The following is an 18471-nucleotide window of genomic DNA, read 5'->3' as shown; positions in this document are numbered from 1 at the left end:
AACAAAACTAAAGTACTTTAAAATATCATAAAAGAGTGGTTTCAATCTCTCTAGAGCACTTATTTAATAGTTAAAAATCTGGATCGCTCTCATGCAGCTGACATGACTCTTATGCAAATCACACAACAGTACAAATGTAAACAATTGGGCTGACAATGCAAAACCCGACACACATCATCCATCACACAGGAAAGACTCTGCTTCCGTCGACTCATCACTTTCCTCACACTGTCCATTGCTGCAGCTCCTCTTTTCAGCCTCTGTCTGAAATACTTTGCTCCTGTCTCTTTAAGGCCCCCCCTCCCAATAAAGCCCAGCCTGCTGTCATTGGTCAGGTGCCACACTCTGTTCTGATTGGTCAACCGCGTCCAGTGTGAGATGGAAATGTCGCCCTCCGCTCTCACTTTTCCTGGGTTTGTTTAAGACAAGCTGCCCTGAGTGCAATATGTTAATTGTGGGGGTGTTGGGACGTCACATGAGGGGCTTTTTAACTTTGCAGAACTTTTCACATTCACAAAACAACCATATGAGACACCAGAGAGAAGAGAAAACGCAAAACTAATCATACGTCTCCGTGAACGAGACAAAGTACAGTATATCTAAAGGCCCTGTGTGCTAGCACCCCCGTCACTGCCGGCCTGCTTCCTGTTACGAGCAGACTGCAGATGATTGGACGGGGCAGACAGAGACCAAAGATCTTCCCCTGGTTTCACCTCCCTGTCGATGCAACAGCGGCGTCTGTGTACCTCCAGGCAAGGTGGAGAGAGAGCGAGCAGGCGCCAGAGCGCGGCTCAGCACCGTGACACCTCACCGCAGCCGAGCACTAACACAAACATTCCAGCTGCCACTCCTCAACCTTACTGGCAGAGCCGCGGCGAGGAAACAAGACCATCTATGTTCCTCCTCTGGACCCGCATCTGATGCCCGGCACAGGCTGGTCTAGACGTCGGAAACACATGAATTAGGATTTTGACAGTGGTGGAATTCGGAGGCTGATATAGAACCGGTACATCTATATACCGTAGTGAAACATTTGCTGACAGCCAAAATATTGTGGTGGATTTATATTGTGGAATGATTCAGTGGATTGGAGGATTGCAAAGTTCTTTGAGTTAAGAGATATTACAGTTTTATTTCAACTTTCACAGTTAAATAGCTAATTCTAATTTACTCTTTACAAACTTTCTCTGCAACAACGATGGTGTGATGGTCACCTATCACCTCTAACTGACCCTACAGCCATTCACAAATGTTGAATGAACTCCGGAGATCCTCACGAGACACAAACATTACTGGGATTATTTTATATTATTATTATTTTATATTCAATTTCTGCCAATAGTTCCCATTCACTTAAATCTTAAACACTGGATCTTTAAATTTGTTGCTGTTGTGATCACGTCAGGAAACAAATTCTCCGGAGATCCACCGTGAACTTGTCTGAAACAAAAACCCTGATAAGAAAATAAAGTGCTAACTGCCAGACGTATGCTCGGGCAATTTGTTCAAATGAACAGGGAGCTAGCAAGCTAACAGTTCAGCCGGATTATCCACTACTTTGCCCGGAGCTAAAACAGAAAGTGAGAAAGTGAAAGCACCCACAGGGAAAAAACTGTGTGTGCGACTCAGAGGCAAGTAAGGTAGGTCAAACTTAAACTATGATGGATGTTCACAACGATCAGTTTGCCTTTGTTTTCTCCTCCAAATAACGCAGCACCTCCAGATAAAACCAAAAGAAAAACACACACATATCTGTACGATACTTCTTTAAAATGTTATTTAAAGGTCCCATTGAGATGCAATGTCTCTTCTTTAATATAATGAAGACAGTAAACAGACTAAACCACAGAATTAACCTGCAGGGAAATAATGGCCAAACTTGTGGAAAATTAAAATGTTAAAAAGCAAATGTTCAATCCCTCTCCAGAAGAATATTAAATCAGCTTAAACTCGTCTTTCTGACTCAAAATCACATATTCAAAAGTTTTGTCAGGAAGAAAGTCCCCTCATGGTCTTAAAATAGCTCAAATGTAACTACACCTTCCTTCCTCTTATGGTGACTGGGATCAATGCTAATCGGGCCATCATGTTTATAAACTTGATTTTCACAAGAGGGGACTTTAAATGATTTTCAAACAATACTTCATATAGTTTTGTATCAGCTGGGTTCTCCATGTACTTCCACCAAGGAGGTTATGTGTTCACCCCTGTCTGTCTGTTTGTTTGTTTGGTTGTTTGTAAACATATTTAACACAAAAGCTACTGGACACTTTACCACGAAACCTGGTGGAAGGATGTGGTATTGATCATAGAAGGATTCATACAATATTGTGTTTTCACTTCCTTTAACATTGTGCGAAAGGATGTTTTTTTAGGTGGACTGACATTTATAAGTTTGTGCAATTTGGTTAAAACAACCGGATCAATTGGATTTAGATGCGGTTTCATGATGGGACTGTTGGGCCTTGGCACAGAGATGCAGTCTTCTGAGTTTCATACTTGCATTTGTTTTAAAACACAACCAGAGACCGAAAATCAGCTGTTGCTTCACATTGAGTTACTAACACGACCCCTGACGCTTGTAGATAAAATCCTGCCCCACAGCAGTGGAGGGATTTTACTACTCAGGGATCTGAGTTGGGAAACTAAAAACATTTCACCCACATTTGTTTCTGGTCGAGTTGACCACACTGACAGGATCTCAATCTTTGATAAAGTACCAGCTCAGTAGTTTAACTGTGGTTCACACATCAGTGTTAACAGTGGGACAGAATGAACCTTGTGTGTTTTGTCAGGTATTGTTTTTGTCAGAGGGCAGTTTGCATATTAAAGAGAAAACAGATGAAGCAAAGGAGAACTCAAGGACTGGAGACCCAAAAAAAAATAAAAACTGTAACCTATACTTGAGCAGAATTTGCTATGAGTTCCTGACGTCCATATCATAAACAACTTTTCAGACATGCAAACGCTGCCCGTATCAATTTGGTTTGTGACTTTCACCTTTCGTACATTTCACGTCTGTTATATTCCCCGAAGGAGAAGAGCAGAACGTTACCACGATGCAAATGGAGTTGAACTATGACTCCGACCCCCGAGCGCAAGAGCGGGAAAGAGGGAGGGAGGGAGGGAGAGAGAGAGAAGAGAGAGGGAGCGAAAGAGAGGAGAAGAAAAAGTGAATGCTTGTGCCTCTTTTCAGCACTCCGCAACTCTGGAGCCTGGGAACTTCGGCAGCTTGGCCGGGCTCTGAGAAATATCCTGAGCTGTAATGTAAACATGTCTGAACTCTGATCTGGCGTGGCCCTCCCCTCCACTACCCTTTCCCCTCCCCTCCTCCCAGTTTAACCCAGCGCTCTGTGTTCGGGGGGTTTGCCAGTGACATCAGGAGCCCACTTTCTCATTTCCTGAGCGGGGTAATGACCCTGGGGAGAAGAGGCCGTTTGAAGTCCTGCAAATAAAGCTGCTTTGCTCCGAAACCCAATTGTTCCCCGGCAGAGGAGCGAGGTCGGCCGATTTAATTCGCGGTTTGAATAGTTTCTGTGTGATAAATAGACCTCGTAATGAACCTATAAACCCGCGGCTGAGGGCTGGAGGGAAGCCTCGTCAGCGAGGTGTGGAAGGAGGGAGGTGTGTTTGTGCACGAGGTGACACACACACACACACACACACACACACAGCGAGTGGACCTCCACACCCAGTTCTCCAGAGGCAACTGTGATAATCAGATCTGTTTACGACATCAGCCGCACAAGTCCAGGAAACTCTGACATATCAGGTGGCTGATTGGATTGTCAGATACGTGTGAGAACAGTTATAGATAAGCTCCCGTGTGTCCGAGCACACACCCGCTCCGGTTCCACACAAAACCTGGATAGGAAAAACACAATATGAACACAAAAACACTGATATTCGTATTATTTTAATTAAGACTTAGCGGTACTAACCGCATGTAGACAAACTGGTATATAGAGGCCATTGTTGCCGTTGTTTCTGCCTGTTGCTCTCACACAAAGCAAAAGTGGGCATTTGAAGAGTAAATTGCGATGTCACCAATTTCCCAAATGCTCCATTTTACATGTAGCTTCACATGGATGAACACCAAAAACTATTTGTAAGATTGAGTTAAAACGCTTTGGGGGAAATGTTTATTTTTTGCTAAATTTCCACATTAGTGTGTAAGGGGCATAAAACACACACCTTCACACGGGGTTACAGCAGCCTGCACTTTCTGGGTCTTGTCCTTTGACAAACAAGTGAGCTAAGTTATTGCTCATGTTTTATTTTGTCCCCTGGATCCAGCTTCCATGCACGGCACATTACATACACCTGAACACGCTTCTTCCCACAGGGTTCCAGTTTCAGCGCCGGGTAGCAAAGCACTTGTGGAAAGACACTCCGAGGCTCTAACCCTCCTCCCCCCCTCCCCCCTCCTCCTTCTCCCTTCTTTTTCCTCACACACAATCCTGCCCTCTCTTCAATTAAGTCAAGCAGGAAAAACCTGACAAACCTCAAAGAGCTCTCTCAGCAGAAGAAATCGCATCAGGCATGAACGGATACCTCGACAAGGCCCCTCTGAAGATATAGATGTTCACGAGCACGGCCCTTTTTCCTCCTCCTCCTTCTTCTTCCCCTCACATATACACTTTTTGTGTCCACCCTGCAGATGATGAAAAGCCACGAAGAACCCTATTTCCTGGATGAATTTCTTAACTGCAATGAGTGCTAATATATTAGTCCGGCTAAAAATTCCCCACTGACTGCAGTATAGCACAGATGATGTTTTATTTGTGTGTCTTGAGGTCCACATAATGCTTGAAAATTCAAACAAAGTGCTGGCAACGAACGGGAAGCATGCTGAAAGCACAAATCAACAACAAAGGGATACAGTGGGGACTCTCTAATCCAAGCCCCTCGGGAACGGAGGTATTTCAACCCAGAGAAATGTTCGGTTGGATGAAACGCTGATTGCCGGGGTAATTCATATTCATTCAAACATGAAACAAGTATCTGCACACAGTCACTGGAGTCTGCTGCAGAATCTCATTTGCGGTGGGAGGAAATTTAAACAGAGTTGTGCACCATTTTTCCAGGTCATTTTCCGATTTTAGGGGAATTTATCGCATTAGATGGTTTAGATCCTTATCGTTGGCAAATCCAAGGCAAGAAAATACTTTACTAGTTTTCATATCTTGCTTAGTTTATTCAATTAACAACTAGAATCAGATTTTTATTTGGATCTGATCCAAATTGCACACTCTCATAAACATCAGTCCACTAAACATGAAATGATTCTCAGAGAATTAAAGGAAAATGTTGAAAAACTATCTTGGATCAGCCCCTCATCTGGATCTGCACCAAGGTTTAATGATATATATCTCCTTAAGTTTTTGTGCAATCTTGCTCACTAACTAACAAACACACAAAAAGACAGAGATGAGCAGTAGCTTATTTTCAGATCAAGGATTATTAGCTAAACTTCCATTGTCCAATGTCATGTTTCCTATTTGACTTCCAAATGAATCAACCCCTTTTAACCCCAGACACGTCCCATTATTGTTTAGTTTTTTAATTCTTTTGAGGATAAACAATGCCAAACAGACATACACGACCAATTATTCATTACCACCCGGACTATAAATGAGCCCATTGAGCACAGACACACAACAAAGCCCGCACCTCCAGGGAGGAGACGCTGCAAGGCCGATGTTGATCATTCATTTTCCACACCGCTCGTAATGGAAGGTAAAGCTGTTTGTTACTTCGCCGGCTCATCTGGTCACCACGGACCACGGCCAAGGACAGAAGGCAGATACGATCTACGGCCAGTGGTTTCCACTACAGCTACCAGTTAAATTGACTATACAGATGAGGCAGCAGCAGCAGAGCAGACCCCCCCGGGGCCCACCTGGACCGTCAGGGGCCTGCGTTCCTCTGAGCATGTTCCCACTTATATTGTATCATCCCCTTGAAGACCGAGGATGAGATGGGTCTGCTACACGATTTCGGCAGCACTCTTCAAAGACAGATACAGCCTCAGCGTCCCATAGGCTGCTGAATAAAACATGAGGCAAGCGCAACGGGGTGGATTGCGTGTGTGTGTGTGTGTGAGGGAGGGAGGGAGGGAGGGAGAGAGAGAGAGAGACAGGTGGAGGGTTGGATGTGTGGGAAAGTGGGAACAGGGAGGGATGGGCTGCTTCTTAAAAACACTACTAGAGATACTGTATATACAGAGCAGACGATCCATGAGGGCTTTTGATTTGACACAGATCCTCTGTGCCCCGCTGAGCGTCTGGAAGCTGCCGTCGCCCTCGTGTTCTTCTTCTTTTCCGACTGATTATTGCGTGTGCGGTCTTTTCTTTTTTCTTTTCTGGATTATTCGAAATCATTCCAGAAAAGAACGAGAGCGAGCTGGTGTCAGAATTAAAAGCAGCAGATACAAATGGTGCCAGGTACAGAGATGTCCCAGATTCACGGAGGATGATTTCCAACACATCACCGCATGACACCACATTTGCTGAGTCTCATGTTCCAGGAGAAAAAAATACACAGGATTTTTTTCTCCTTCCACCAACATTAAAATAAATGAATCATCCGATCAAAATATGAGATTTTTCCTAAGGCAATAAACTTATACTGATTTATTTTATCAACGTGGACATCAAATTAATAAAAATGCAGTTTGAGGTGTTATTAGTTTCATTAGCAGACTCCTAGATTTTCTATGAGCAATTTTAATGCTGTGGTGAATATAAAGCTAGATTTACCAACTGGTGGCTTTAAGCCTCCACCAACCAGTGCCGTATCAGTCTCCATACTTTCTTTTCCAGACTAATATGAGGTCACTGTGACCTTTGACCCCTAAAACCAAATCAGTTCATCTCACCAAGTGATAACTGGAGAGTCCCTGATAAATTACTCCAAATGAGTCTTAATTTGAAAGGTATCTCTCAAGGCACTCATAAAAATGTGATTTGTGATGGTCCCAGTCACCTTGACCTCTGACCCCACAACCCACTACCAACATTTGTACCTAATCTGAAAGAATTCCTTGAAGGTGTTCCTGGAGATATTGTGTTCATAAGGCAACAACAGTCTTTTGTGAGGTCACACCAACCTTTGACCTTTGACCTATGGTCACCAAAATCTAATCCTTTCCTCCTTGAGTCCTTATGAATAATGGGGCCACATTTGAAGAAATTCCCTAAAGGAGTTGTTGAGATATCATGTTCACAAAATGGGACGAATTGAGTAACGGACGGAAAATTAGAAAACATAAAGAAGCAGGTACATTGCATGAATAGATGACGAAGCAGATCAAATCAATGGGAGATGGATAGTGTTCCTGGACTGGATGGGACCGACTGGGAGGTTTTTCTGCTAAACAAGGCTTTTAAGTTGACATTTTTACAGATTTCCTTTATCGACTGAAACAACTTCCAGTAAGCCCGGACTGTAAATCAGTCGTCCTGAGCAGCCAGTGTCTCATAGGTCTTTTCTGGGGGAAAATCCACTGGTGCACAGGAAGTGATACATAATTTCTGGCATCGACAGCGTTGTTTGGAGCCTGGTAGTCAACAACAGCCACCAGGACATGGAAAAATCCACAGTTTAATCTTGTGGAGGTGGCGAGACGCAGCAGCTGCTCGGGACTAAGGATGTCCTCAAAATCAACAAACCAGAATTGCTAGGAAAACCCATTTAGAGAGTATTTGTTGCCATCATGACACTGAATAATATTAAAACTGCTGTTTACATGTATGAAAACAAAGTCTCCATAATATCTTTACTAAGCGTATTCATTAACTGAAAGGGATTGAACAAAATAAAGCCCCTCTGAGAAATGACAGTCGCCGATGAACTTTGTTTTGTGCCACTTAAAAAACAAAATCAGAAAGCAAAAGCTTATTGGAGCCTGTGCCCTGCAGTCCCCGGAGTACGGAGCAATCGTGATCACAAAATGTGTGTCACTAAGTTGTTTATAGCGCATGTTCTCTGATGTTATCACAAAACCGTGTTTACTGGGGAATAGAGACGTTCATTTCACGCACGGTTTAGCCGGAGGATGATACAGAAGCTACCGACAAAGTCAGAATCAACACACTGTCCAAACAAGTGTCCGACAGAGGCAGCAATTTCCTGGAACCTGACAGGCCGCGGCATTAGACGTTTGTGTGTGTGTGTCTGTGTGTGCGTGTGTGTGTTATTAAACTACCATTTACCTCTTCCTTATATTCAGACCCTACCTACGTACTGTTTATCCATCACTAACCTTTTTATGACGTGTCCAGAACCTGATCTGACATCAGTCGGTAGTACAAATAGGTGTTCTCACGTTTCTCAAGGCAAAACATAACAAGGATTCCTTTCCATTCATATCAGAGGATAGAACACAGGGAATTCTATGACTTGTTAGTTGTTAACCCAACTACTAACATGGTGGAGGCAGAGTTTATAACGCGGCCAGCCACCAGGGGGCGATCAAGATGATTTGGCTTCACTTTATGAACAGTCAAAGCCGGAAAACAGTCAGGAAGAACTTGAGTAAATAAATAAAAAATGGATTATTTACTGAGAGAGCATCGTCAAAATGACTGATTACTTTAATCATATTCAACGATCTTTAAATACTCGAATCTTTGAATCTAAGAAGTCTATATTCCCGATCACTTAGCATCCGGCAGTGAGCACAGTTTGACAAACAGTCTTTTCAAACTATCACAATGAATCAACCATATTGGAAAACATAATGAAATCAGAATAATGTGAAATGTAATAGATTTGAGTGTTCCTGAAACATTTAAATAAATGACAACGCTCTGGATGTATGTTCTAAAAACCAAAATATACATAACCAGAACTGGATCGTGACCGCGTGTAAACCATATCTTTGAAACGGAGACTAATCCCGAATAGAGGGAGGAGGAGATTAACAGTTGGCTTTACACAGTATATGGATTCCCATGTTAATGTCCTCTAATCAGAGCATGAGGAGACGCTCGACTCATCTCACAGCTCCCGTCCACACACAATGAGACAAGCGTAATCACATCAGGCTTACAGTGGAGCCGCGCTGTCAATAAACAGCACCCACAGCGATCCCCTTCCCCACTGAGGGTTTGGGGGGGGGGAACGACTGACAGCCAGCGATCCCCGAAAAAAAGAAAAACTTCAGCCTTCCCATGATGACAACATGGAGGATCTGTGGGCTGAACATGGATCCACACTCCTTCCTCAGGGTTGGGTAAGAAGCTGAGGGCCTCACGGTGGGTGGCCCCCACGGACCCGGGCTAATTGTTTCACATCACAGCCGAGCCGGGCTGAGCTCAGACCACCGGCAGCTCTGATTCAGGCGGTTCAACAGCCAAACAGGGGATGCCAGGAAACACTTACAGCGCACACACCCCCAAAGCCCTGTGCACTCTCTCACACACACACACACACACACACACACACGAACACGCACTTCACCCATCATACATGACCACAGGAGAGTACAAGGAAATGTTTCCTCTCCACACTGTCGATCCACTAGACAGCTGGAAACTGTTGTTGCACACCCGAAGACAATGAGGTAAAGGGTCAGTGCTCGAGTCACAACGGTTGAGCAAAATGTCGCACAAACTGTCTAACTGTTCTTTTTATCTGCACTTCTTTGTTTGTCAGCAGAATTACACAAAAGCGACACAACGGAACACCACACAGTTTGGTGGGAGTGTGTGGTGTCGGTCGTGGGAAGAAGTCGTTCACTTTCTTTCACATTGGGAGAGAATAATTCATGGATATAGATGGAAAATTTAGGGGGACTGATATTTATGAGTGTCTGCAATTTGACGCAGATGCAAAAAGAAATTCAGATCTAGAGAAATGAAAATGTGGTTTCATATGGGAACTGTGGGAGCTCTCTGACCGCATTTGGAGTTCATTGTTAAGATAAGATGTGGTCTGCGAAACTAGAAAAAGTGTTTTCTTGCATTTTACATTTAGTTTTCAGATGTGTCTGATATGGATCTACAACTCGTAATCTGATAAATTCACCTCAAATTTGAAAATGACCGTGAAAACTCCCTCAACTGAAAGATGACTGTGGCTCCTGCAGCAGAGTTGTGTAGCTTCCTGGAGTCTCTTAGTGGCCGTAGTGGACATACACACTGTTTTCACTGCTATTCCAGTTAAACCTGCAGTGGAGTGGTTCCCAGATTCCTGGCTCCTGACCCCAATAAATCCCAAAGAGAAAAACAAAAAAAGAGAGGGAGCCTCAATTAGGGCAGCGTCTGAAAAGTAACTCCAATGTTTGTAGCAGAAAGTTATTTTTATTTTCCTTTCCTGTTTAATCGTCTTGTGACCTCTGTTGATTCATCTTGTGACCTTTCTGCAGCGGGGGGGGGGGGGGATCTGCCATCAAAAGTGCAACTGACCGGAGCTGCCAATTTGTAATCGTTTGGCCAAGGTGCGGCAATCGTGCCAAACTAACACACAAAGAGTATTTTGGGCAGTTTTCAGGAAAATCGGAGGCGGAGGAGGAAGAAGGAGGAAGAAGGAGGATGAAGGAGGATAAACAGAGGAACGCTGCAGCAGTTTAAAGTGTTGGACCTCTGGATGACCGAGGAGAAGGAGCTGCTGCCATGTGGATGACAAACAGATTCAGTAGTAGGGGGGGGGGGGGACGACAACAGGCAAACACATCATCAGCATACAGAGCACATTGAGCTCTCGCTGCTTCAGGCCAAACAGTTCCAGGATCTGTCAGTATAGTACAAGACTGGGAAATAACAAAAAATCCTCCGAGTGCACACAGGCCTGTTAATCGCCAGGCGTCCCCGTGCCCGCTGCTTTTTTTTTCAAGGCCTGTTTGACTTTAAGTAAACACGTGCAGGAAATGTATTCAGCGACTCCAAACATTTATACGGAGGCCTTGTGCTTTCAAACTGTTTCAGGGCCAGCTCATCTCTCAGGAAGGTGCTTAGCGAGCCATTTGTAAAAACGCCTGATAATAGGCCATGACAATGCATGGCAGGCTACATGCAGCGAGGCTGTGTCAGGCTCGTGTTTGTTGAGCCTTCAGTTTCTTCTGCGCTCACTATCGGCGACGTTGACAGACCATGTAATATGGCTGCCGGATCCTGATGTGATGAAACCCAACGTCTGTGCGTTGTAACACAGGCCCAGTGTTTTCCACTCTGTGACCTATATTTCTGTGGTGAACGCTTCCTCTGATACAGGTATGAAGGGGAAAGATTGGAGTGGGGGGGGGGGGGGGGGGGGAGAAGGGTAAATCTAAATCTAAATCTAAAACGGAAGATCCACGAGAGCATTAAGGAAAATCGCCCGGATAAGCTGGAGCGCCCGTCTCTCTCCTCCTTTTTCCCCATTTCTCCAATTTCATCTAAGAGAATATCCTTTTGTTGATCTGCTCTCAATGAGCGCTGTTGTTAAGTGCTGCTCACTCCGCACTCCCAGCCAGTCATAATCCATTGTGTTGTTTGCCCCGCGCTCGGTGTACATTTCCATCGCAAATTCCAATGTGAACAGTCAATAACACGCACAGATGTGGCCATTGTGGAAGCCTCACTTCTTTTTTCTCTTTTTTTTTTTTTTTAATTCAGAAGAATGCACTATGGTGAATTACAGCTGCACCCCGGGAAAAATATGTGGACACAAGCGATTCACTGTGTTGGGGAAAAAAAAATCCAGAAATTATATAAAAATACAACAAGAATTTTGCGTTTGGAGGAGTTGGTCTAATTATTACACATTTGGAGTAAATTCATGAAAGAACTGGATAGACGGTGGAGGGGGGGGGGGGGATTTCTGCAGTTGCTGCTGTTCTGCTTCAGCCAATCATCATGAAAAGGAAAAAAAAAAAAAGAAAAACATATTAACCTCAGGGTTGAAATAAACATGTACGCCAGGACTTCATTTCCTCCTCACCATGTTGCTGCACTCATCAGTTTTGTGTAGAACACGCTACTCCAGAGTCAACATTAGTAAAAAAAAAACACAATGAAGCAGTACATGATGATGATGTTCCCTGACCTCCTTCAGACAGTAAGTGTAATACATGATGTTGTTGCCTCCTGCCTCTCGTCTCGGCTCCACAGCTGCACTGTACATCACAGCCTGAAAACCCTGAAACACGTCAGAAGCCATAAAGCTAAACTGCACTTCACATCCACCCTGTAGGTTTATTGCAAATGTGCGTTAAGAGTCTCGATCGTTACACAAGCTAATGCAAGTGGCTTGACATGCAGCGGGAGTGTGTGTCCCGTGCCCAGTTCCAGTGATGACAACAAACAAACTGACGGAACAATCATCGCTGTCCTTTTATGGACACGCTGGAACAAAAAAAAAAAAGTACATGACATTGTTTATTTTTCCATTCGCCATCTCAAGCAAATCCAGAGCAGGAACATCTGCAATCTTTCACCCTCCTGACATCAGAGTGAAACGCTGGCTTGGGAAATAATTCATATGCTGAACTCCCCGGTGCCCGATGAGGGAAAACAACAAAATAAATCTCCCCCATCTCCGCACTGACGGTGCCCTGAATGGATGGCATGCAGGAAGTCGGCACCATCAGCACCAGCAGAACATTCAACAAAACCACACCGACACCAGTTTATTCTGACACTTTCCTCTGGGAGGATTCTCCCACTTCACAAAATGAGCATTGAAACGACTGGAAATAAAAAATCACACAGCTTTTTAACTTAATATACAAGATCTCTGGGAAACAAGAAAAACACTTTTGATGACTAATGCGACACATGAACTAAACTGAATTATCTGCACTGCACAAAGGAGATGAGTGTGCACATCAACCCAGCCACAGAATGCACCATGGTTCCGTCGCCTGCACTGAAGAGATGTTGACACGGTTTCTGTTTTTTTGCAGCAAATGCAGAAATAAAAAAACATCCCCGTGGCCCAATGACCCCAAAACCATTTCCTCTGAATGGATTGCTTTGCAAACAAGGCTCTGTGATGCTGTATCGTCCCATCTACTTCAAGGGCCCACTTCAAATCAGTGAAACCAGGGAACCCAGATTTTTACATATTCTGGTTTTTTAATTCTGCCTGCTGGGCCACTGGGTTTGATTCTCCTTCTCCAGACCAGGGCCTCAACTCTTTGGTCTTCACTGCACAGGGGTTTGTGTAGAAACACACAACACAAGTACTACAGTGAAGTACAGTGAAGTACAGTGACGTCCAGCTCTCTCACACACTGATCGAATACAATGCACAAAGAGCACTTAATGACCTGTCCTGACCAGAGTTGAGTTCTTATCCAAGTTTGGGCAGAAGTTTGCACATCACCACATGTAACAGGAGCCATGACATCACCATCATCATTACCATTACCCCCCCCCCCCAAAAAAAAAAACTCACCGCTATGCGCGTAGAGATCTTCTGCTCGCCCTCGGTTCCCTTCTGCTCCCCGTTGGACCTGCTGTACTCCGGAGGTTGATGGTTCGACCCCCGGCCGCCCTTCGTCTTGCGGTTCCCGGGCCCCTGGTGGACTATGTTGAGCAGGTGGAGCGTGCTCTCGTGCTCCCGGTCGGAGCTCTCGGCCTGACCCCTCTGGTAGCGGTTCTCGCAGGTGGAGTGGTGCCGCCTGCACAGCTCGATGCGGGCGCGCAGACGCTCCACGATGGCGTTGTGCAGCTGTGGCACCGCCGACCCTCTGGAGGTGGCCACCCCCGGCCCGGAGGCGATCCCGCCGGGCATGCTCCCTAAACCGACACCCAGCATGGGTCCGAACGGGCCCGAAGCGGACTGAGCGGGGGTCGCCTCTCCCATACCCACGGGTCCACGGCAAGTTTAGCTGAGGTCCACTGAGCGTAAAACGGACCACGGTGCGGACATGGAAGAAAACGATGCGCACGGACTCGGCTACGGTGCCATGTGGGAAGGGAAATGGACAGTGCGCACGAACTCCCCGGAGCTGATAATAATTATATATATAATTATTAAAAACCTATAAAGTGAGATGAGGTTAGAATGAACTCACAACATGCTCCACCTTAAAAAAATAAAATAATAAAAAAGTGCCAGTGTTGGAGGATTTCATTAGTGATTTCCTCCTGTGTGTGTGTGTGGGGGGGGGGGGGGTCACTGTGTCAGCTTATAATTAAAAACTCTAATGATTAACAAAACACGTATTCACAGCTGGACTGAATCCGCTCGACCCCTGCGCACAGATAGATTAGATTCAAAATGAGCCCCGGTGGTCACATCCCGGCCACATTGCACTTTTATCTCCAACACACTTTATTAGAACAGATCCCCGCGAGGAGGACGAACCCCAAACCCCCCCCAAAAGGCGTCCGATGATGGATTCAAAGTGAAACGCACGGAAACCCCACTTGAAGTTCGAGACTCACGGCGTTTTCTTGTGCGTAAAAAAGGGGGAAACGACTCCTTCTATTTCTCGCTGCGTCCTCTCTGTTTCCATCCGCATGAGGAGGATCCGGTCGCGGACACACAAAACGAAAAAAACCCGCACAAGTCACCGAGCGAGCCGCGAGGAGACGGAGCACGAACCGATAGAGATCCGTCTGAAATAGTCCATTGACAAGCGTTTGTCCGTGTGGTGCACCGAGGCAATAGAGGGAGCCACTATACACACTCACTCTCACACACAGACAGACACACACTCTCTCTCTCTCTCTCTCACACACACACACAGAGCCTCATTGTATGAACATTCCTCCTTTGACATGATACACTCACATGAGCAGAGCTTGGGTGCAAGCTCGCACTCTGCTGGAGAGAAGCGGGACTGCACCATGGAAAATATGGAATTTACATTGGTAGTTAATTGATAATAGTTGCCCCCCCCCCTTTTGTTTCCGCTCACCCCCCTACCGGAAGAGGCACTTGTTAATATAGGGAGCTGCTGGGTTTCTCTATAGGTTTGTGAATTATACATGTGAAGTGCAGCGACACAATGCATGTTGGGATTTGGTGCTATATAGATAAATGAATTGACTTGTAACATTATCAATGTGACACAAATGCTTTACGGCAGAGGTCTTCAACAGGGGGTCCGCGACCCCTAGGGGGTCCGCAGAGGTACTGCAGGGGGGTCGCGACATATTTGGTTTAGATAATTATTATATTTTTTAGAATTTTTCCAACCAATTTTTTCCCACAAATTTAAATGACTTAAATTGCATCCAACATATTATGAGGCTGATATGACCCTATGCCTGACAACCTCTATCTGTCCAAGGTTAGATAAGTTGTGTGCTACCCATCAGGGTCCGACATCTCACTAATGTGGGAGTATGTGTGCCGTCCACAGATGGCTTGAGGATTCACTGTCTCTTCTACAGGTATGTTTAAAATAAAAACATGAATCTGTGAATTACTTTAATAGCTCAGTGTTGTATGCAAGATGTATGTTTATAAATGGCAGTGGCATGGCCACCCTGTACCTTGCACATGTTTTATTTAAAAACATGAACATATGAACCTGTGTAATATTTGAATAGTTTAGTATTGAATGCACAATAGCAGGATAGCTATGTTTATACATGGCACTAGGCCCAGTTTAATATAAAACACACTTTTATAGAATTTATATAGTAGTGGGTCCCTGCTCCATCTTTCCAGCAGTTTGGGGGTCCTTGGCCTGAAAAACGTTGAAGACCCCTGCTTTAGATGATCATCGTTTAGACATCAGAAGCTGTGGGACAAGATTCATGTCTTTACTGTTTCCAGTCTGAGGAAAATGTTCCAGTTTTTAATCTTCACTCTCCTTCTTGAGAGCTCTTTCCAGACCTGAGCTGGAGCCCGGACGTTTCCCTGAAATGTTCCAGAGGAGCTGAATATGGATCTTCTCCTGCAGCCTCCTAGTAAAACATCTGTCTCATGTCAGAGTCCGAGTGTAAACAAGCAAACAGTTGTTCAGTTCTGAGAAACGAGGCAAATCTTCAGTGTCTCTGTTTGTGATTCAAATCGTATGCTCTTCTCGTAAAAATAAAGCAAACAGCTCCTCAGCTCTTGCCTCCGCTGGCAAGCATCATGTCAGACAGGTCATGGTCCTCCAAGAGGCGGTGGAAGCATCTGGAGATGCTTGAAGGTGAAACTCGTCTCATCCCCCTCAAAGGCTTCTTCTGACTTATGCTCAAATTCTTTTCTTCGCCCACTTCCAAAATTTGAGGAAATTGATAAATCTTTTCCACCATGTTATCTTCTTTTTTTTATCAGGTTTTACCTCAACTGAGACCTCTAGTTCCTCAAGTGAGACCTCAGATTCCTCATCCGAGTCCTCTGAATCCTCTCCTGAGTCCTCCGATTCCTCATCCGAGTCCTCTGATTCCTGTTCTGAGCACTCTGATTCCTCATCTGAGCACTCTGATTCCTCATTAGAGACCTCCAATTCCTCATCCGAGACCTCTGATTCCTGTTCTGAGCACTCCGATTCCTCATCCGAGACCTTTGAATCCTCTCCTGAGTCCTCTGAATCCTCATCCAAGACCTCTGATTCCTCATTAGAGACCTCCGATTCCTCATCCAAGACCTCCGATTCCTCTCCTGAGACCTCTGATTCCTGTTCTGAGCACTCTGATTCCTCATCTGAGCAATCTGATTCCTCAAGTGAGACCTCTGATTCCTCATTAGAGACCTCCGATTCCTCATCCGAGCACTCCGTTTCCTCTCCTGAGCACTCTGATTCCTGTTCTGAGCACTCTGATTCCTCATCTGAGCAATCTGATTCCTCAAGTGAGACCTCTGATTCCTCATTAGAGACCTCCGATTCCTCATCCGAGCACTCCGATTCCTCTCCTGAGCACTCTGATTCCTCTCCTGAGACCTCTGATTCCTCATCCGAGACCTCTGAGTCATCAACCGACAACTCAGGGCTCTCTGAGTCCTCATGATCTGAGACCTTTTCCTGGTCAAAGTCCAGTGCGTGGGTCTTGGCGGGCAGAGAAGGAAAGGAGGCTGATTGCTTCAGCTGGTTGTTGGAATCCTCTAACTCTGTGATCTTTGTGTTGAGACACAGAATTGTTTGGTCCTTCCCCTCAATAATGGTCTTCTGTTGAGACACTAGCCTCCGTAAAACCTCTACCTTCTCTTTAAATTGGGTTCCCTCCAACATGCTGGGAATATATTTGGAGCAGTTGACCAACGGTTGAAGTGATATCTTCAGCAAATCCTTCTCTGCTTTTTCTTCTTCGTATTTTGCCTCCATACGGTGAAGGTCCTGCTGAAGCTTTTTAATAAGAGTGGGCATATCTACACCAAGGGAGCTCCCCCCCTTAATGGTGGACACCTCACGTCTGCCTTGGAACGTATAATCCTGCGTGGTTCTTGGTTGCCTGTTCCATGTTGCCATCTTGCTTGAGAATAGAAGCTCTTCTTCTTGTTTGTAATGGTTAGCAAGTGAATGAAGTGCATACCATCACATGCAGTACACATGTTGACTTCCTGATCATAGGAGAGTGCACTCCAAATAAAGGATTCCAAAGATCATAGGAGTCTGCATTGATCTCTGTCTCTCTGCATTGATCTCTGTCTCTCTCTGACCTTCTCTCTCTTTCTCTCTCTCTCTCTCTCTCTCTCTTGGTAGTTATTCAAACAGAGGGCATCTGTCACAAGTCATTTGTCAAACTGAGATAGAAGCAGGAAATAAAAAAACTACAAAGTGAAACGTTTTTCATCCAATAACTAAACAGTCTTTTGCTCACAGAGAGTTTCTCATTGGTTTAGTTTCACACCTGGTTTGGTTCAGAGCTTCAGACTCTTCAGTTCAGTGTGAACCTGAACATCAGGTGTGAACGGTTCCTCACAGCAGAAGAGGAGTTCTGGGTCTGGATCAAACTGAACCAGGGTTCTGTCGGTTTGCAGTGAAAACACTTTGTTGGAGAGTTTGTAATTTAGACCAATCACAGGAAGTAGATACAGAATTAAACAAGAGAAGAAGAAGAAGAAGCAGATGATCGTATACCGTCTACAAACCAATCAGAGTCAAGTACAGGTAGACTCCGCCCACGTAGGTGATGACCACAATATGACATATTTGGTTGAGATAATTATTATATTTTTTAGAATTTTTCCAACCAATTTTTTCCCCACAAATTTAAATTACTTAAATTGCATCCAACATATTATGAGGCTGATATGACCCTATGCCTGACAACCTCTATCTGTCCAAGGTTAGATAAGTTGTGTGCTACCCATCAGGGTCCGACATCTCACTAATGTGGGAGTATGTGTGCCGTCCACAGATGGCTTGAGGATTCACTGTCTCTTCTACATGTATGTCTAAAATAAAAACATGAATCTGTGAATTACTTTAATAGCTCAGTGTTGTATGCAAGATGTATGTTTATAAATGGCAGTGGCATGGCCACCCTGTACCTTGCACATGTTTTATTTAAAAACATGAACATATGAACCTGTGTAATATTTGAATAGTTTAGTATTGAATGCACAATAGCAGGATAGCTATGTTTATACATGGCA

General features: G+C 44.7%; 1 protein-coding gene across 1 annotated transcript in view; it reads right to left on the bottom strand.

The window, feature by feature from the left end:
* The window catches only part of zmp:0000001236 (mastermind-like protein 2), a 39407-nt gene extending 24760 nt beyond the window's left edge, over positions 1-14647 (bottom strand). The window contains exon 1 of the mRNA XM_062385998.1: positions 13384-14647. Coding sequence (XP_062241982.1) covers positions 13384-13794 — 411 coding nt within the window. The 5' untranslated portion in view covers positions 13795-14647. The remainder of the gene's footprint in view (positions 1-13383) is intronic.
* Positions 14648-18471: the final 3824 nt, after the last annotated feature.

Source organism: Platichthys flesus, chromosome 4 (genome assembly GCF_949316205.1).
Source record: "Platichthys flesus chromosome 4, fPlaFle2.1, whole genome shotgun sequence".
NCBI lineage: Eukaryota > Metazoa > Chordata > Actinopteri > Pleuronectiformes > Pleuronectidae > Platichthys > Platichthys flesus.
Note: the sequence above shows the minus strand (reverse complement) of the source record. Positions and strands in the feature narration are given on the sequence as shown.